Source organism: Rhipicephalus sanguineus, chromosome 5 (assembly GCF_013339695.2).
Source record: "Rhipicephalus sanguineus isolate Rsan-2018 chromosome 5, BIME_Rsan_1.4, whole genome shotgun sequence".
Lineage (NCBI taxonomy): Eukaryota > Metazoa > Arthropoda > Arachnida > Ixodida > Ixodidae > Rhipicephalus > Rhipicephalus sanguineus.
In genome coordinates, this window is record NC_051180.1 from 94,064,578 (window position 1) to 94,086,362 (window position 21,785).

A 21,785-nucleotide genomic window follows, 5' to 3' on the forward strand; every position below is an offset into this window, starting at 1 on the left:
TTTTGAAGAAATATTAGTCTTGACAACCATATATACATATTTCAGATCATGACAGCACTATATAATGGTACTGTGGAAACTAAATCTAGTTTCTCTCACATACGATTATAAATGAATATGTATCAATAGGCTTGTGAGAAACGCAGGACAAGAAACCCTGATAGATGATATGTTCTCAATGATTTCAATTCTGCAATTTATGAACTACCTAATCATGATGTCTCACAGTGACTACAGCCAACCTTATGAGGTGAAAAATTTCGCATTATCAGCATGCCCACACCTTTCAGGTGCTGCGCATGTGTTTGCAACTTACATTTAGAACAGGGATAAAATTTTGCTGTCATGATATCCGCCAATAAATTGGAAGTTTCTGCTGGTTCATCAAATGAGCACCTCAGCCTTTTCTGATTATTTCGTAAAGAATAATGGAATGCACGCAAGGACACTTATTAAATTATCATACACACAGCATTATTCAGTCAAAGTTATGTGTGTCTGAAAATGCTTCTTTGTTCCTCAAAGCAATGATATGCGACGTGTACGAAAATGCTGTGTTTGCACATTTCAAGGTGTAACGATGAGAGTGAGACCATCAAAAGGTCAAATTATTAAATGCAATTGTTGTAAATCAAAGAACTGTCAATGTTCATTAGAGCACTGTGAGTGCAAGCGCATATGTCACAATTCATAATTATACATGATCAACACAGTTCAACCAACAAATCAATCAGAAACATGGAAGAGGGGATGATTAGAAACTAAGTCACAGTTTGCACATAAATAACAGCACGTCACCGGGATACTCCACACAGAGAAAGCATCACACATCATATGACATGACGTCGAGATTCCTGGGTGCAGAATCGCAAGGAAACAGCCACAGGAAGGGGGACCCTACAAAAAGTTGATGAAATATCAAAGCTCTGTGGTCAGGAACTAGACAAAACAGGTGCAAAGTTCCTGCAAAAACAAGCGTATTTCAACGGAAATTCATCAACTATTTATACAGTTAAACCTCAATTTAACAAACCGCAGCATAACTAAACTCTCGGCTCCTTCGCTTTCGCAATGGGCACATTATGTCTTCCATATCGTGTGCTCATCAGACTGAGCAGAGAACAGTGTCATTCCACTCTAGGCAATACCAAATGTTCCCATGGCATGCTGTCGTGGCAGAATGTGTGTGCTAGTTTTGCTTACACTGATTGGTGCTGTGTTTTCTTTTTCTTTCCAAGCATTGTATGGGAGCCGTGACAAGCTCTTCATTGACATAACATCAAATCGGGGCCGTCAGGTTCAACTAAATTTATTTTTTGTTGTTGAAGTTCATTCTTTTCTTTCTTTTTTTGCTGTCATATTATTCAGGCATTTCCTGTGACACCTTCCAGGCAAAAAAAGAATCCACAGGCAGCTATACCTTACATAAAAAGCTGAAATTCAGTAAAATTAGTTTTCTCTATAATGAAGTAAGTTGCCGATTTTACCAACCTTTTCATATCGAGCTTTAACTCCAGTCACCTTGATTCAGAAGTCTGTGCCCATCTTACATTTATACAGTATTGTGCACGAGAAATGTAGCAACAAGTAAACATTCACGTATTCTTTGATTAGAGGGTGCAAATGCAGTACAATCAACGAAACGTCCTTTACAGTGACATCACAGTCTCTCTCAAAAAATATAAACAAGTTAACGCTGACAAGATGATCCAATGATGCCAAGCACATCATTTAGTGGAGCAATTTTAAGCTTCCTGACTATACTCCATAAAATTAGCATCAGCCTTTAAAATCTTCCGCGTCATGGCAGGAAGATTTTCGTAACCAAGAGCGCACCTAGTCAAACACCTGCATTTAGCGAAGTCAACCTACTAGGTACCCTCACCCAAGCTAGAGTACTGTTTTTATTTCCGGCATGGCAGTCAAAAACTTAAAAGTATGAACAGACACTGAAAACTCCGCCTTATACAGGGAATGAAAATTTGGTGTTGAGATAGTAATGTTAGGAAAGCAGCTAAGGCACCATAGCTGATAATTTGTGCACATGTCAGCAGCTGCAACATTTCGTGCATAAAAAAATTTACTATGCAAATTCCATGTGCTGTGTAAGTAGATGTTGTATCAAGCATATTGCAGGCAGTTCATTAACAAACATTGGTCCTGATTTTCCAGAGAGTTACCAACGAATTCACATTATGTGATTTTCTGTTTGTAACAAGAGATGCAAGAGAATGATATACGGACAATTAGAACAGCACCATGACGACAGCATGACGAGTGTCATGTTTTCACTCTCACAAAGAAACAATACATCCTGTTCAATTATGACCTGCGAGTAGAATGTTGTGCAGTACCTCTCCAGCATTATCTGCCGCCCTGGGGAATGTGGGACAATCCCTAATGTGATGCACCTGAACGTAGTGTCTCAAAGCACCAACATCGACAAGGCAAGTGTGGGAGAACCTGGCATAGGACCAGTTGAGACACACGGAAATGAAAGTATCAAGTCTGTGGCTGAATGAATAACACTGAGAATAGACATGAGCATGTACGGTCGTGCTCAATATGATTTGCAACATGGGAGCGCGTGGCCTCAAGCACTGAAAGATTGCTAAAGGCTCCCACTAGCCTTTATTTCCACAACGAAACAATGTTCTGTCATTTGAGAATGATCCCCAATAACAAAATTCATTCACTTGTGGAAATAAGGGCAACATAAAGCCATGCGTAATTTTTTAGTTCATGAGGCGACGTGCTGCCGTGTTGCTAGTCATATTGAGCACGACTGTACATTTTACATGTCTCATAGATAGCACTATATTATAGTGCTATCTATGCGACATGGTGCAACCACTATTCCTCTCAAAAGCTAGTTGACACTGGTGTGTGAAAAGCGCATGTGCCATCAAGGCCAAAAGAATGGAGCACCAAAGCTCCTGTGCTGCAAGTCTGACCTTAAATTCCAGCACCAGACACTTTCTTTGCTTTTAAAAAGAGTCTTGAAACATGGCAGAACTGTAACCCACCAGTAAGGCACGTGGAGTTAGACAAAATATGTTTCGTCTAAACAAGGTTCCATGCATCTGCTCTACAAAGTGAACATCACTGCTTCACTAGCAGTGACTCAGTGCACTACTACTCAGTGGATGATGCCTTCCCAGGTCTTTACCTCCAAAGAACCCAGTGTAGGAAGATAACAGAACAAAAGAGCATTTCATGCACTTACCACGGCCGCAAACTTCACTCATGAGAGCCATTTTTGGCTTTCTTGCACGGAAAGGTCCTTTCTTCTGTATCTGCTCAACAGCTGTTTCATCAGACAGAATTGCCTGGAACTTGAAAAGTCACGAATCTTAGAACATTCTAACTTCAAACAATGTGAACAGTTGTGAAAAACACATCTCTCATTTCTACTGTCCTAAAGGAACTAACGTTCCATTTCAGGCAACGTCACTAAAGCCAAGGCTATTGGTACCTTATCTGCAGGCTAATTCTCGCGGGAAAATTTTTCTGCAGGCAGAAACAACAGATCTGCAATATCTGGTAAAACCTGATCACAACAGCCTTCTGGTTACCTACACCCAAAGAAGCTGATCAGAAACTCCTTGCAAATGCATAAAAACATGGTTTCAACCTTTTTCCAACACATGAGGACTATATTTAGCAATCAATGACTGATGTTAATTAACGTCCCAAAGTAATGGCCAGGCCAGAAAAGACGATACAGTGGATAGCTGTAATGCTTCAAAGTAATTAGGGCCTTGTGTGTTGCTCAAAGTGCTGTGGAAAACAAGCCCTTTTCAACTCTGCCCCGTTCAGTTAAGATGCGACTGGCCTTAGGTAGAGTCGAATTCACATTCTCAACATCGGGGTACCGTGCATCAGTGAACCATTGCCACAATCGTTTGTCGTCGCCAGGTAACAGCGTCTCAGTTTCTTTTGATCAGTGAAGTGCAAGAAAGTGTCGCAGTGTTGTACTGGTGTCACATGGTCACTTTTGATCGTGATCAGGCCTGGTCTCTGTCAAATTTCACGAAATTGTGCGATTGGCCCCTTACGCAATCTGCAAGATGGAGCCAATAACTGCTAAGGAATTTGATCCTGATCAGGCTCGATCGCGACCAGCAGTGCACTGTGTGACAGCGGTATTATACAGTCAAACAATGGCAAGTTGCAAAACTTGCTGGCTAATATTCATGCAGAGTAAATCTCTTAAACCAAACTAGACATTGCACATACGGTCAACACTGGATATGTCATACTCAGATACGTACGTCGAATTATCAACTATAACAAACAATTCCAACAGCCCCCTGAAAATCAGCACTGTACTACGCATATATCAAAGTCGCACATGTTTTCATATTTAATAGATTGAAGGCTCGTTTGCACTGTACCCCCACATGTACGCTTTTTTTAAAACTGAAACGAGGTCACTTTTTCTGTCATTGGCAATACTAGTTTTTCTAGTACAACGTCCCAATTTTGGCACATGCTGTCAAAGTGGAGTTTAATTTGAAGGGCAAACCAAACCAACGAAGAAAAATGGGTAAGGTGCACGCCTGAAAAAAAGGATTGTTCAAGTTGAATGGATTTTATTTGCCCTTCATAGTGACATCTTATTTACTTGACCAAAATATACTAGTAGTAGAAAAAACTAACCACCGTGCAGTGAAGCACGCTGCATGCTGCCATTCGTTATTGAAAAGAGGACCACGACTTTGCTTCAAGAACATGAAAGGCTTCCCGGTACAATACACTTATTCCACATGGTGTTGATTAAATATAATTTAAAAAGTCTTTATGCTTTTGACACCCTGTGGAGACAAATATATGAACTCCCGATGAATTTGCTATAGATGGCCCGTGGTTTAAGTGCAACTGCTAAAACGTGCCTTCTATTAAAGTGAGCTAGCAGGATGACACAGTCCTTCCATCATCTTTTCAGATTTATCATTAAACTTCCCTCTCACACAAGGCCATAGCAAAGATACCAGGATAATTATTTTGGCCTAACAATGGGATCAGTGAAAACAAAAACTTCTTGCATGGTTGACAAGCACACACACACCAGACAAGACAGTGAAGAACACACAACATAAGCACTTGCAGCTACAGACAAAGCAGAGTATGTGGCATGTTTTTCATTTACTTAACCCTTTGAGATGCTATGTACGCAATTGTGTACACCACTCGTTCTTGCTATTTGTATTGACCAGGGGCTAAGAAAGAGCAAGATATATTGAGCTTTCGATGAATTGAACCTCCTGCATAATAAATTTGTCTTCATTTAACTTAATTTTGCAATGTACTGTTGTATATGATCACTCTGCTGAAGGCACTGCCATATTCAATGAGTCTAACGTGCCGCTTCCCGCGACCCATGTCTAAAGGGTAATTTTTCTTTGCATAACATGGACATAACCGAAAACGAATTTGCACTATATTTCTAGCCTAAGATTTCATTCTATTTATGCAAAAACAGAGCATGAATGGCTTCAGAATAAAGAGATATTTAATTACAAAGTAATTAGCAATGGTTACTGTAACAATCATAAAATAACATATTACGACATTATGTTTGTTGCAATAGAATATTCAGTGCCTTCAAATTACATTGTATCGATTTGAGTCATTTGACGCATTTACAGTCACATCTTCATAGGCAGCATCTGGAAGGGTTAAAGAATAACATTCACCACAGCTCGCAATAATGCTAAGCTCAAAGTCACTTCTTACCTGGTCACACATGATTGCAATGACAAATATTCCAAAAAGAATGCTTTCCACCAGGAGGCAGACGGAATGGATCCTGTCATATGTAATGACACAAAAAAACGACCTAGAACAAAGCACATCTAACCTAATAATTTCAGATCGCAGATACAGATACAATTCTTCTTCGTGGAAATTGTCTGACTGTGTATATCAGCTGCCCTTCGGTATTTTTATCCGTAAAGCACACCACTACCTTGGACTTAATTTTTTACAGTGTTGATATTCCTTTTCTTTTGGTTGTGAGGTGATTGTTTGATGCCTTGCTGGCTGATGAAGCATGTATGCTTGTCACTTGTCAGGCAATTTCCACAAAAAGCAGCTTTTCGAGCATTAAAATATAGGTTACAGTCCAGCGCCCATGTACAGTACGGTCCACTGTTAAAGGTGTAGTGTTCTTGCCTTAATTACCTCCCTTCCACGGCGCCATTTGATCATATCATGTGTTTCAAGCGTATGGTAAGCGCTTGCCGCTGGCGCAAGGCACCGGTAGCGAATGTTGATTGGCAAACAGGTATTGTCCCACTTGCAGAAGCATTCGGTGCGCTTGCGGGACCCGCAGAGATGTGCTAGCAGCACCCTTTGTGTTGTATTTTCGCCCGTGGTGCTGTTGAGGGGCACCTTTGTGCACCCTTACATGTCGCAGCCCCCTGTGGTGGCACGGGCAAAGGGCTCACAGCGGCACGCCGCTGAGGGAAACGGTCCACCCTGGCGCCGGTTCTCGACTGTGGTGCCGCACTCGAGTCAGACCAGCGGTACTCTGCTCTTGGCTGTCGCCGAGAAGCCTGGCGCACCGCTGGTCTGTCCGGCGTGAGCGGGTCAGGGCCCCGAGTGTCCACGTAGATGAGATGAATCCACCACGCACACTCTTTCCAGGCAGAGACCGTGATGGAGTGCGCTGTTTCCGCTGCCGTGAAAGAGGGCACTTAGCAAGGTGCCCATATCCCTGCCTCACAGGAGGCCTAGATCCGGTGCACTCCCTTGCTATGCCGAAGAGCGGTGCGGTGTGTTCGCGCGTGGTCATACTCAATCCCCACAAAGGGAACACTCGAATGAGCACCCTTCATATTGCCGGCCCCCTGACGGCAATTGGATGGGGAAACTTCGTTCGTGCATGGCACTGTTTTGTCAAAAGGAGTCGCAACTGTCAATCATCAGTAGTCTCATGAAAATCTAAGCCACTATGCTTTTGCAAGAGAGCGTAATCCGAACATGCCCTGCACGCAAGTGTTCCCTTTAACAGTGGACCCGTCTGTACGTCCTTTCTGCACACATGAACATGTCTCCTTTTCACATGTGCTGCTTCTCCCTGGTTATAGCTCATGAACTAGCATGTCAGTTGTTCTAACAGTTACAAAAATATGCAACAACCTTAAGGCAACAGCCAGTGCGGGCGACGAAGAATAGACTGCAGAGAAAAATGATTGAAAAGTATCGCTTTACCACAAAAGGCAAATATGATACTTACACACGGTTTTGCTTGTAAGCCGGGCTATGAACACAGTTTGCACATTCCAGGTTCCATGACACAGCCACCAACACAATTATGTACAGGCACCCCAGACCTGTAAGATGTAAGCATAAGGCTCGGTACATGTTACATGAGTACAGGTACTTTCAGTGAAGGACGCATGTCAAGAATGGCCGTAAATCAATAGCTCCTTACCGACATAGAGGAGGAACTGAATAAAATACTTCTGGTTCTGTTCTCCAACACAGTTGTTGATCCTGTGAACACAAAAGCACGTGATCTTACACCTATCAAACACAGTTACAGGCATAAAAACACTGAAGAATTTTGAGCATAAAGAGCTCTTCGTTACACAGGTTGCTCTGTTGTAAAGCTCAAGCACCATATCACGTGTTACAGAGCATGCTAAGCATGTTCAATTAAAGAAAATCTTTACCTAAGCTCTACTTGACAAGATATACATAGCATAGCAGAACTGAATAATGCACTAGCCTGCTCACTGCAGAGAGAAAGCTTGTTTTTTGTCATTTCGTCAGCTCCCAAATTAATCGGTGCAAAACGATCTACTCACGATTCAGTGATGTGATTGCCCTTAAAAAGTCCCACACAAGGCCCATCACAATTTGTGGTTACACACTGTAAGTTGTAAGGCACCATCTGGGGAGCATTTTACTGAAGGAACTCTTCAGGTCAGTTGATTATTGAAAAAGTAAGAAGAAAGTGAACAGTCCTGTTACTGTGTAACAGCAGAGGACAGCTGCTGTCGCGAGAGACATGGTCTCTTTGCCTTGACCAGCATTCACAAGTGGCAAGCATTCACTGAATTCTTCCGTGTGCTGGTGTAGAGAGAACACACCACATTCTGAACAATAAAACTTCTTTTGGGCCTAGTTGGTTCATAATCCTACAAGTACATTTACAGCGCGAAACCAAAGATTCACCACAAAGAAAGAAACTACATACACAAGCGCTGACTCTCAACTGACTGAAGTTTAGACAAGTCGGTGCCAAAAGGCCCACCCCGGCATTCAGATGTTAGTATTTGGCGCATGTTGTCCTCTCTGAGAGCTAACGACCTCTGCCTCATGCAGGCTGATAAAGAGGAGGGCTTGTTGTAGTGGAAAAAGTCATTTTTAACGAGAAAGCGCTGCAGGTTGTGTCAAAAAACTTTGTTCCTATTGGGAAGCGGGTGGTTCGAGTGAAAACAAAGTTTGTAGAGTTTTGTAAAAAATTGGAATTAACGTCGCTTGTGAAAAGCATAAAGAATAGCAGAGGCAAGTCATTGACAGTGTTTTTCACGGCCAAGACCCACAAGACAGAAGTACCTTTTAGAACCATCGTCAGTGAATCTGGGTGCTGGCAACACAATGTTAGCCTGTTTTTACAGAAAAAAATTGAAGTCGCTAGTGTACAATGATCCCTTTCGTACAACAAATTAAGATGATGTGGTGCAGTTCTTGCGTGGGAAAACAAATGTGGGCTATGGTTTCTCAGTTGACATAGAAGATTTGTTTTATTCTGTACCCCAGCATGAGCTTATGTCTTCAGTGCAAGCATGTATAGAGCACTATGGGGTTGTGCCTTTCCAGAATTTTGTCGGTGTTTCTGTGAACAATTTTTTAGCCTTTTAGAGTATTATCTTAAGGTCACTTTTATAATTTTTAATGACCAGCCATATTTGCAGCGTAATGGAATATGTATCGGGTCCTGCCTTGCTCCTCTCCTTGCAGATATTTTTTTGGCAAACGTGGGATGCTCTTTAAAGGGACACTAAAGGCAAATAACAATTTATGTCAGAGTGAAAGCTCAATGTATGACAACTTCTAAACCGGCAATATTATCAACAGTAGTGCCCTACTTACCGAGAAATCAAGCTAAATGTATCACATGAATAGCGCCACGAGTGGGACATTTTCGAAGTGATCCCGATGACGTATGAGAGTCTGCCTACAATAAAACACTAGTAATCAAACTAGCAGCAATAAAAAAAGAACCTTCTGTGCATCAAAAGACTTAATAAAATGCTGTTTGTTCGTTTCCAATTGATTCATGGAAAGAAGAACCTCAGTGGCGTCGCCATGGGGAACGGCACACGTGGTTCAAAGGTTCCGTTTTCGCCGAACTGCGCTTCGCCCGGCGCCCGGCTTCGCTCACACGGTCGCGTCTCAGCAGCACACCGCGTTCATCAGGGCTCAAGTCGCAGAACTGGAGCCCAGTGTCGCGAGCCAATGTCTCATTGTCAAGTTCTCCGTCCACATCCATTGCGGTGATTGCGGCAAGCTTCGATGGCTTCGATGGCCGTTGTTGCTGCTGTGGGTCCTGCTACTTTCACTCTGCTGCTACTAGTGTCGGCGGTCGCGCAGCAAAGGCAGGCAACGTTGGGCACAGCAGCAGTGACGTATGAAAGTCTGCTTTCAGGCGGGTGACTTGAAGTGCGCTAACGCGATGCGGACCACTAAAACGTGATTTTATTTCAAAATAAGCACTTCCTTGGCATAAAAGTAGCACTACGAGGTTTCTGGACCGCTATTTCAACAATCAACGTCGACTTAATATTTGCCTTTAGTGTCCCTTTAGCAAAGGTTTTAGCACGAGGAAGATTTTAAAGGTACGTCGACGATTTTTTGGTTTTATTATCTCTAGACTCCTCCTACCAGGACTCAGTGACTAATATTTTAGATGATTTTAACCGACATGGAGGAGGTCTTGTTTTTACATTTGAGCTCCCACAGAAAGGCGTTTTACAGTTTTTAGAACTAAGGCTCGAGTTTTGTGAATGCCATGTGTGTTGGTCCTATCAACCACGGGCAAATAAGGACCTGTTACCATTTGAGTCTGCTCATTCAAAAATTGTAAAAGGAGGAGTTGCTATGTCGGCCATGGAATCGGCTCTTAGAAAACCGTGCACTCACAAGATGCAAGATAGCTTCACCAATTAGATTAGCTGACTTTTGGGTGCAGGGTTCCCCAAGTCGCTCTTGACTGCAGTGGCTGAAATGCTAATTCAGAAAAGGAAATCCACTGAGAGGGCAGACGCCATACAGGACTAAGTGAGGCCTGCGGTGGTCCTGTATATGCACCGGATCACCCATCAGCTCAAGAAAGTGGCAGGCAGACATGGTGTCACTATGGCGCTGTCTGCCCCGAACAAGCTTTCCAAGCTATGCTCCCGCACCTGCGGTATGAGCAAAGGAGGGTGCCAAATCCGACACGGTGTGACTGACGTCCCGTGTGCCGTCGATGTGGTTTATGCTATCCCGCTCTCGTGTGGTAAGACCTATGTCGGTCAAACTGGAAGATGCGTCACCGAGCGGCTCGGGGAACACGCACAAAAGATTAACAAGAATGCAGATAAAGGAGCCCATCTTGTGACTCATATTAACGCTTGCTGCAATTGTGAGGCACGATTTGAAGGGACATCGATCCTTGGCAGGAGCCACAATGAGCATGCGCGGCTGGCTTTAGAAGCCTATCATATCAAAAAAAGGGCTCATTTTTGCATAAGCGTCACGTCTCTGTCCCTGCACTCATGTGAGTTTGGTTTCATTTCATCGCGTATGTAATACACTGTTTGACTTTTTTTCACTCTGTTTCACTTTTGTTTTTATGTTGATTGCATGGCGCATGTGCGGTAAGGCTGCCTTGGAGGTATATATGCATTGACAATTACCGAAATATAGTCAGTTGATAGTCAGTGCTTGTGTGTGTCGTTTCTTTCTTTGTGGTGTGCCTTTGGTTTTGCGCTGTAAATGTACTTCTAGCACAATCTGTACAAGCCCTGTTTTTTCTTCTCTTTCTGTTTTGCTTCGTAGTGCATCGCCAGCAGTAGCAGCATGGCATGCTTTGCATGAGCTATAGCAAGTAACATTGCAAACAAGGCTTGTTGCATAGAGCATGCATGCGCATTATAGTGTGTATTTCCTGGAAGTGTGGTTCACTTGGAAGGAAACACTGCAGGTCTCCTGTTTTAAATTTGAACCATTCTCAAGCTACGCAGCAGTTTCATTTTTTTGCAGACACAACTGTCGCCGAGTGATCTGTGCACCATGCTTGTTTCTATGCAATGCCCAAACCTCATGAAGGGTCCTTCATGTTCACAGAGTTCACCAGCGCTGGTTTCCATTATTGGATTTTACGGCTCAATTGGTTAGTTCTGCCACGAAGTGGGAATACAACGATCACTGTGCCTAGATTTGCTTTATTCGCCAGCAGGCCATGCTCACATCACTTGTCAGGGATTGACCAGCCATAGGGACAAGGCTGCCATAGCGACTGTGGTATCCTTACCCTTGCATATGTTGATTGTTTCAGTGTCAATATGTGCACTCTATTGAACAATGCAGCACAGTGACGGCTTTGGAGGGCGCAGACAATGGTTGGTTGTACATGTACATTGGTTGTGAAGCAACAAATGTGCTGCTGAGTATGCCTAAATTTCTTTGTTGTGGTAGTGTTACGTACTGTGAAACACCTAATATATGATTGCAACTGTGAAACGTGTAACTATTGATTGATGTAGAGGCATTGACAATGCCTGTAAAACACAGACATTTAGCCCAGACATCAGGAATCCTCTGACATACAGGTCACCTCGCTGAGATGTTTGCTGTCGAGCTGTTCAACTACTTCAAGCAGGAAAGGCACTCATTTTTATAAATGTGTTTAAGATAGTAAAATTTTCAGAGGCTATGGCACAATGAATTTTTCAGAAGCAATGCACAAATTCCTGCATTAAAAGGCAAGTAACGAAGGCAATGTACCAGGGACTTAACGTACCAGGGACAATGGTGATCCATCCTGCGAATGCATCGTTGGCATATTCTGCAGTGATGCGCGCGTGGCGGCCTGTATGTTTCACAGCGAGAGCATATCGTCCAGTCACCCTGTCCAGTGAGAAAAAACGCAAGTGACAGCACTAAATTAACGTGAAAACCACAAGAATCACAGGCAAGTGATGAATGTTCGAAAACATAATTTTTCTTTGTAATTCTTTCTGAGCGACCACGTATGCGTCATGTCGTGTGCAGGAAAATACACGACAGCTTTAAGCAATTTCACAACAATAACTACAGTCATTTGTTAAGTTCAAGCAAGTAAAGTTAAAAAGTAGCGAGTTGCGGCAAGACATAGCATGCTCTTTGCAGGAACAGTGGAATGCGTGGTAACATTAACCATTATTTTTGGCCAATGTGGCTAAATATGAAGCACGCCAGTAATGTTAGCACAGTCACGGTGAATATTTGGTAATGCCACTTGCTGAAATCATCTGTAAAAATATTAACTAATGCAATGGTGAAGCGCACAAGGTCCTAGATTAACTTCTTTTGCTTCAATCCTCACCTTGTCATCTGTAGGCTTGTTAGCCCTCAGCGCATCCGAAAAATCTAGGTTCGTCTGAGGTAGCGGCACTGTTCCAGGGTCCGAAAACACCGCTCTGGTATGCGCCATCAGTGTCAGGAACACGATGATGTTGAAGCAGACCACATTAAATGCCCCCCAGAGACTGCACGAGAATTTCGCGCACAGGGCGGTTAACGTATTACGCAAAATTCGGGCACATATTCAACACGATTTTAAAGTTGTGGTATGGAAGCGGTGGCGACCATAAGGAACCCGTGGGCTGAATGCTCATGAATGTTAACTTTGACGTTCTCAAACAGTTGAGGTTGGTGCCAAAAACGCACGATTTTCTGTTGACGCTAGACATGTGCTGATAGTAAACTTCGAGGCAGAGTTCATGTAACTTTCATAGAGATTCAGAATGAGCGCTTGCGATCAGAAGTGTCCGAAGAACTTCATGCATTGTCAAGCGACATATGTACCGGTTTAACAATGCAACTTCTATCATGCATACTAAAGTTCGCGGAAATTGTCAATTAGTGCTAGAGATCGACATGTGCGCATGTTTTTGATAACTCTAGATCAACTGCCACAAACGAAGTTGATTTCACAAGTTTCCTTTGCATTGATACATTAGTTTCATATGTATGCGTAGTGGGCACTTTTTATTCATGGCGCACATCGGCAGGAACAAGAAATCGCGACCGACGCTTGCATATACGCACCTTGTGTACATCGTCGGAATGACCATCCACTCGACGATGGCATAATCGGCATAAATAATCGATCCATAAGTGGAGCAAACGCAAAGCAAGCCACAGATATCGTAACGCCACACTACCATCGTTATAAAGGCAACATGTCAACACCGTCAGCTGCTTTATGAGGGAGTCATATTTCTGTTGAGCGGTTCGACGACACGGCTAGAACTTTATAGGAACGTTGACATTTCTAACGATTCCACTTGCTTCTCAGGAACATGGTAACAATACGACACACGTCGCCAATGCTGTAAAATTTATGACACCTACGGCAGCGTTGCCAGATTGGAAAACGGCTCCGACACCAACCCTAGAACAAAATTTCACCAGATTTCACCAACACTTCAACATGGCGACTGTGACGTCATTTTTTTTCTTTTTAGCGTTTTACTTTGCAAAAGCCCTGCCCCAGAGAAAATATTTTTGTTGTTTATAACGATCTTATTACAAAGGAGAGTGATTTGAATATTTCTGCACTTTCACATTGTGCGCATTTGTATATAAAAAAAACAAAGATTTTCGGAGCGTCGCCTGACCTGTAGGTGCCGGGACTCGGCAACGTTCGGTGCATTCATCAGTGGATCGTTAGTGTGTCCTGCAGCAGCAATTAGCTTCAGCCATGCATTCGTTTCAAGTACCCTTGTCGATGCTGCGGAGTGAAATACGAGAACAGAAGGAAAACAAGATATATAAAAATAGAAGAAACGGGACGGTGGTGTGAACGGAGGGCGGCGGAGGGAGCAGGGTTATCTTCTCGAAAAAAAAAAAAGAAAGCACAAGAAGAAGAGGGTGGATGGTGCACCATTGAAGTTGCATAGTCCGTAGGCGGCTCTTCCGAGCCCCAGGCAAAGAAACAAACGCCGAAGACGGATGAAATGGGCTATGTACAGATGGGAAGAACAGCGAGGGGAGGAGGGGGGGGAGGGTGTAGCTATCTCTTTTACGTGTGAGTGCGAGAGGGGAAGAGGGGAGGGGGGCACACAATTCCTCGGCGCGGCGGGTGCGCGCAAACTACAGTACACTGTAGCGCAAACGAAGACGCGTCTGCACGTGGCGGTGGCGCTCAACAGGAGCATCCACCGTCGCGAAGTGACGCTCGAATAGTTAGGCAACCATTTTCGGAACAGCTCCAGGACTCCATAACACTTCCTTTGCAAGAAATATTCACAAATTTTAACAAAGGAACATTGTGAACATTACGATTACTTTTAATCGACAAAAACTACTACAATTATGTAGACTGAGGTAGGCGTACGCATCAGCGACTGGAGCATTCGGGTTATTTTGTAACTATACATTGAAATACAGCAGTGACGAGGGTATTCAAGGTGGCTCTTTGTCACTAGCCTATAAATAAAATTGATGTATAAGAATTAAGCACTCTTTAACCGAACACCACACATCGAGCTAAACATTTATTGAGACAGATAAACCAAACAGTTATCACGTAATGGGCTTTAGCGCCAGAGACAGATAAATATAATTGTTGAAAACTGCATTTGCAAGAAATTTACATCACGATAACACTTGCATCCAAAGGTATAGCGCATCCAAGACGGGACAAGGCGAATGACGCATAAACACACATCATTGTGTATGTATAGCGATGTATATCAGCTAGGAGAGAAGCCAGAAATTTTTTCGGAGGTTGGGGGGGGGGGGGGGGTCAACCATACTTATGTATGTTCGTGCGTGCCTTTGTATATGTGCGTGTATGTATACGCGAGCAAAATTGACCATTTTCAGGGGGGGGGGGGGGTTGAAACACTTCCAACTCCCCCCCCCCCCCCCCCCCCCTGGCTAACCCCCTGATATGTGTAGGCCTGTCTACGTGTCATTCGCCTTGTCCCGTCTTGGATGCGCTATGCCTTGGAAGCTATAAATTACAAACGAGCCCGCCGTGGTTGGGTCTGTTGTTAGACATGTAAGCGTGTACAAAAATGACCCCTCAATGCTCCAACGTATCGTTACTTCGGGGTTTTCCGTCCATGCTGAATAGTGTATACTGGAAAAATATTCGGTATTTCGGATATGCACTATTCGATTCGAATGCCGAATCGAATATTAATTCGCGCACTCCTAGAAACAGGCAAGGAGGTTTTTGGGTGGCCCACCCAAGGATGTTGCTGGAGTGGAAAAGCCGAACGATAAAACGTCAGCTAAGAAAAAGTAGCAAGTCAGCTGTCACATGTGCTCTTAGTTTAAAACCAATTACCTTACCCTTACCCACGGTGTAAGATATATACTCTACATATATCTTACACCGTGCCCTTACCTCTCGTTTTCTCTTCGTATGATGAAGCCAGTGTCCACAAACCGACTTCAGTCATTTAGCCCTGTTTACTGCTTTTATCCGCGCGTGTTAAGGGCCCAAAAACTATAAAGAAAACAAGAGGTAAAGAAAAGGTTGGTTTTGAATACGGACCTTCGATGGCTAATTGTTCCGGACAGATACTTACCAATGAGCCTCTGTGTTACTGGCTTCCTTATCAATGTCTTGGCAAGCTTTATTAGACATATCACATACGTACTCATTCGTATATGTTACTTTCCTCGGGATAGTAACCGACCAATGACTAAACTATAGCATTTACGTCACGGTCGGACATAAGACGGGAAGGCTATGTTTTTCAGGTAAAGTGTGCCCAAACGCTGGCTTCACATTCGCTCCATAGAAGTTTCGATTGCTTCCACTCTAGAATTTTTTTAACCTCCTTAGGGCCCGTGGCCTTCTAGAGCCATAAAGGTGGATATGCATAAAAAAGGAGAAGTAGAAAATAAACTTTATTGAAGACAAGAGGAACAAGCGGAGAGGGACACGGTGGCGTCCAGCAGGCCCGCCAACTGTCCCGCGACCTTCGCCACACAATCGGGCTGCTCACGAAAACTTTATGGCTCGGCCAGCTTTGGTTTTATGGTTTGTAGATTTGAGTGCTAGTTTCAGCAAGAAACTGGCGCTACCGTGGGTTGCGGATGAAGGGCCAACAAGTCGTCGGCAACAACGCGGTGTAAATACGAATAATTGTAGTGGCAAGCCATTCCTCAACATTTTTCACCACTTTTCACCAGATTTTGTCTGGTGTAGCTGTTCCGGCACCTCAACACCAGCAGCCCCCAATTTTCACCAGATTTTCCCAATCTGGTGCCGAATTTCACCATCTGGCAACGCTGACCTACGGTCCTACGTTTCGCACAAATTCGCGTAGTAAATGCGGTCGCGCCCCCTGGCTTTGTTGCTCAGAAACGCCCACTCGTTGTTCAGATTTTCAACACCAGTCACATTGAAGTGCTGCCAGCGCTACAATACACCAGTTTCGGTTTCGGACATTGCGTTTCTTGTATGAACATGTCTGATGAGAAAGGGATTCGTCTGTTCCTAGTTAGCACTTAGTTCACATTTCTTCTAATAAATGTGCCGTATACGTTTTTATGCAGCAGCGTGTAGCGCTGCGTCATTGAAACTGTCCCACTCAGCCGCACTCACTCAGGTTCATCCAGGAAATTTCGTTGATAAACCATACACGCAATCAACACTCAAAGACTTCATTGGATCGGGCTCTGGTGCAAATGTTTACATTTCCTCTGGTTCACTTTAACTGGTGAATACTCGTGGTTAAACGTAATTAGGGGGAATCACCCGTGGCGCATACCGGCATTCCATGGGCCGTGGCAGGGCTGGGCAAAGATACTTTGGAATTCTATCGCGATACAATACAAGATACTCAGGCAAGAAGTGTTTGAGATACAGATACAAAATACTACAAAACTGATTGTATCCAATACGATACATTCGCAAATTTGTTATATCTATCCATATAATGTAGCACTAAAGGCCCATACACAAGACTGTTGACTTGAAAATTTATGAACTGCGAGCAATATTGTTTCATTTGAATGAAATATCTGTTGGTATCTCAAAAGTTTTGTACTTCTATCTCAAGCTATATCAGTTTCATTCCGAGACAACTTACTGGCGTTTCTTTACAGCGTCTTAACATGATACGAGTAGCTGCTTAACATGATAGTTCTTTATACACTTCGCTGATAGCGGTTTCGTTTGTCGCTTTTGTAATTGATGGAAGTCGCTGCTCTGCTTGCCGACCAGCTAGCGGGTTGCCATCTACTACAAGAACGTCAATACGCACGATGGTGCGGAGGCATCAGGATGTGTGCGAAAGACGCCGCACGCATTGGAGTACGCGGCACAGGAAGGGCTAAATGCGAAGTGCAATCGCATTGACACAACTAAAAAAAATACAAAAAAACTAGGAAAGAAAATGTCGGCCAGGCATCGACGTTCACGCGCTTCTCTTTTGAGATGACGCGATCGCCACCACGTGACTCTGCTCCATCAATAGGGACGTACAGAACTCTTCACCTATCCTCGCTGGAAAACTCTGGCGTGAAGATAAATTAATATTTCACTGCCTTTAGTTTTATTTTCGTGACAGTGGCAACAGTACTAGCTTGAGAAGCGAGCGGAGTTCAGTCAACGTTTATTGTTTCGCCCAGAGGTGGTGTGATCGCAGTATCTTGTATCTTAAGATACACAGTGCATTCTTCAATGTATCGGAAATACAGATACTGATACACGTCTTGCGAGACGTATCACGATACAGATACAAGATACTCAAAGAGTATCTAAGATACATCTATCTATCTATCTATCTATCTATCTATCTATCTATCTATCTATCTATCTATCTATCTATCTATCTATCTATCTATCTATCTATCTATCTATCTATCTATCTATCTATCTATGTGCGACTTTGCGCTCTCGTGGCCGTTTCGTTTACTGGATATACTCCTAAATTTTTGTGATGTGTCATGAGTTTATGACAAACATAAATGACAGGTGTTAACGTGAAAATGATGACATGGATGTCGTAAACTGGTCTTGGTGCTCTCGCGGCCGTTTCGCTAGCTTGATGCATGCCGAAATGGTACGGCGTGACACGACTCTGACGAACATAAATGAAATGTGGTGAGATGAAAATCATGAAATGAATCTCATGTACGGCATGATTTACATGCCACGCTCATGGTGCGTCGCACCAGAGAGAGGCGCGTCGCACACTACAGAGTGACATCATCCCTTCCCTAACCCTCTATTGAAATGTTGCAATTGTTTAAGTGAAGGGATGGACGAATCTGTTGGACAGGTGCCAACACCGCAATGTCCTAACTCTATTGGAAGTTAAACTATGGGCTTTGAACCATATGTAATCAGACTCATAATTAATGTTGACTAACTATTACACGTGTGCTGCGTAGCCCTACACTTGGGCACTACGTGCCCACCAAACATGAATTCCATATAGTCGGATACAACTTAGAATTCTTATTACAACTTTAGAAGTCCGTGGCATTTCCTCCCTCTCCTCAAAAGAGGAGAGGGGGGCACACAAAGGGCTTTGCCGCATAACCTGCTTCACAGGTCAGTCAATACAAGCTTAGTTTTAAAAAAAAAAAAAGATTGGCGAAGCTTGCACTAAGCTGCGCAAGTCTCTACACAGCCAAACTGGACGATTCTGAAGACTAATCTGATTGCTTGAGGGTTCTTTCTAGGTTGCTATCGGTCATTGCTAGGCTTAGCTAGGTGATGCTAGGTTGTTTCTATGTTGATTCTCAGCGCAGAGAGGTTCGAGTTAAACCACAGACAGTTACAGACAAGACACAGATGTCCAAACTCCAGAGACAGAAACTCGCGCTGAAACCAAACGTTTCGCAGCTCTCATAGATCTACCGGCATGTCGTCGTTGGCGAAGCCTTCCATCATTTCGGAGTCTTCTCGCAGCCGCCGTTGCCTTTCCCGTTCCCTCGTGTTGCGCTAACTGTTGCTTGCCTTTTTCTTTTTTCATGGATTAGTGGCGAGTAGTGGGACAATTACCCAACCTCTGTGGCACGTACTCATTATGATGATGATAGTTTTCTGAGAGGCCGCAAAAATTTCTGTGGTACATGCCCGTTTGTTGGACTAACTGTTGTCTTCTTCGTTTTTAGTGGACCAGTGGTGAGTAGTGGGATTTGCCCATTTCCTGTGGCGCATACCTGATAGGCCACACAGGATAGGCCGCACAAATTATATGGCGGCCTTAAACAGATTTGCCGTTAAAAAATAATAATCAGCAGTTCTGTGTACACATACGATCTCTACCTATATATGGTCCAATAATTACAGGTAGGACGCACAGGTTACCGCGGATTGAGTCCGTAAAGGACAGTTTTCATGCACTTACGTATCAAATGACCATGAGATAAGTTCATTAACAACACTATTGGATGAAGAGAAGCAGTGAAAGTCATTTACGAACAGTTGATGAACGTGTGTCCATTAAAAAATCATGAAGAGCGCTAACCGCACGTCTTTGATTGTCAGGATACCGTGTGGTCAGGGTTCAAGCACATTGTTCATTATGAGAGGTCGTCTATCTGTTTAACTGTTCGCTCAGTTGAGCGCACTGTCATTGTATTGCGGGCATTCTGCAATGACATGCTCCACTGACACATCGGGATATCACAGTGGTTGCACTGTGGGAACATTCTTTTTCTGATGCGGCACAGGAAATGAGAGGTGTATATGCTGCACCTAAGCGTAGACGATGCAGGAGTTTGTCAAACATACGGCCGACCTTTAATTCGGTGTAAACCGTACAAACGGATCTACTTTATACGAGAGTGAAGACCTTCTATTGTCATCAAACAATGCTTTCTTGCACAATTGGGGTGCAGGGTGGAAAGAACATTCTTGCATTCTGAGTATAATGGTCACTGGTATCAAGGTATACTCTTTGTGTGCGCTGCAGTGGCTAATTTGCCTAGAATCTAATTTCCTAACACTCCAACGTGGTTCGGTAGCCATTTAAAATCTCACAAGCAAATTGTGCATTCGCCTGAAAGGCGAAAGCCATCTTCTTTTTCTTCTCAGTGATTTATTGATCCTCCCCCGCCCCCCTCCGAAAGCTTTCTGCACCTAACGTGGTTTTGCATTGTCTCCAGGGTCGGAGGCGTTGCAAGCTTTCTGCACCTCATCTGGTTTCGCACTGCCTCCGCGATCGGCTCACCTTTGACCAAGCGACGCTGTCATGATGATGGCGCCATCATGTGTCGTTCACGTTATGTGACGTCATAACAGCGTCGTGATGACGTCATTATGATGTCTCTAATTTCGGCGACTTGTACCGTCATGATGACGTCATATGGTGATGTCATCACGTGATCATGCTTTTTTTTTTTGCATAACTCGTGGTGACGGAGACGTTGACGGTCAATTTTCGCGTGGATGAGACATCTAAGCCTTTCGCCTTATAAAAGATCTCGTTGCTTCCCAGAGAAGCGATCGATGGCCATTGTCTACAGAATTTAATATACCATATTATAGTCTATATGAAATAAAATTGATTTATCATTTCCAGGGCACCTTCGGAGTCAAAATGTATCATCCAGGGGTGACTGTGCCCGCTTTCAGCAATAAGTCTTGGGACTTGTAATATGCAAGCTCTGCTACTCGCATCTATCAAAATGCGGCCAGCGTGGCCGAGAATCAAAACCGCGTCTAAGCTCGAGCTTAGTAGCTTGACACCCTACTTCTTGCCAAGTGGGTGGCTCGTGGCTTAAACTCCTACGTCCCCCCCCCCCTCCCACCCTCCCTGGAGAGCTATAATGAACAGAACCTCCTCTGAAAAAAGAAAAAGAAAGTCCCGGAAATGGCGAGCGTCCAACGGTGATGTATAAGCACGATAAAAATAATCGAGAGAGAAGCTTGTTAGTGGTGTCGTCATATTGAAAGCGCAGAAACAATATAGAGGCTGGCGCAATACGCAATCCGCCGTGATGGCTTAGTGCTTATGGCATTGCGCTCTCGGTCAAGAGGCCGCGGGTCCGATTTCTAGCTGTGGCAGCCGCAATTTCAAAGGTCATGGTTTACAAAAACGCCCGTGCTCTCAATTTAGTTGCACGTTAAAAAACGCTCTGGTTATCAAAATTAGTGCCACTCGTCGTGGTTTTGCACGTAATTATAGCATTTTTTTAACGATACAAATCCCTAAGAGCCCAACGATCATCACCTCGAAAAGGCTACAGTAACAGCAATCACCTATAGTGTTTCTGCTTCCTGGTCATTTAAGTCCGTTGTTTTTGACGACACGGTGCTCGTACAGCATAAGCCTAGGTGGTTTTCTGAGTTATCACATACTGCGCTTACATGCCTGCTGGTAGTACTAGACACAAAGTGAAAGAAAAAAACAATCTTACCTTGTTGACACAAAGGGCGAGGGCAGTTACCCTTAGACTATTACAAGCCCGTGCGTATCCTAACCCCGCGGTTCTTCATGCAATATACCCTGAACGATATGCCATTGCGGACTGCCCTGCCTGTGGACAATTAGCAACATTGAACCATGTGTTATGGGAATGTGAAGCCATCGGCTCCGCCT

At 43.8% G+C, this 21,785-nt stretch overlaps 1 protein-coding gene across 1 annotated transcript; it reads right to left on the minus strand.

The window, feature by feature from the left end:
* Window positions 1-774: 774 nt before the first annotated feature.
* Window positions 775-16,560, minus strand: LOC119393997 (palmitoyltransferase ZDHHC3). Its single transcript, XM_037661211.2, has 9 exons — window positions 16,521-16,560; window positions 13,312-13,613; window positions 12,587-12,749; window positions 12,023-12,129; window positions 7,442-7,503; window positions 7,244-7,340; window positions 5,740-5,812; window positions 3,227-3,335; window positions 775-897 (listed from the first exon to the last, which is right to left on the minus strand). Exons 2-9 carry the CDS (start codon window positions 13,428-13,430, stop codon window positions 824-826), a joined length of 804 nt encoding a protein of 267 aa, XP_037517139.1. The 5' UTR covers window positions 13,431-13,613; window positions 16,521-16,560; the 3' UTR covers window positions 775-823.
* Between the last annotated feature and the right edge of the window lie 5,225 nt (window positions 16,561-21,785).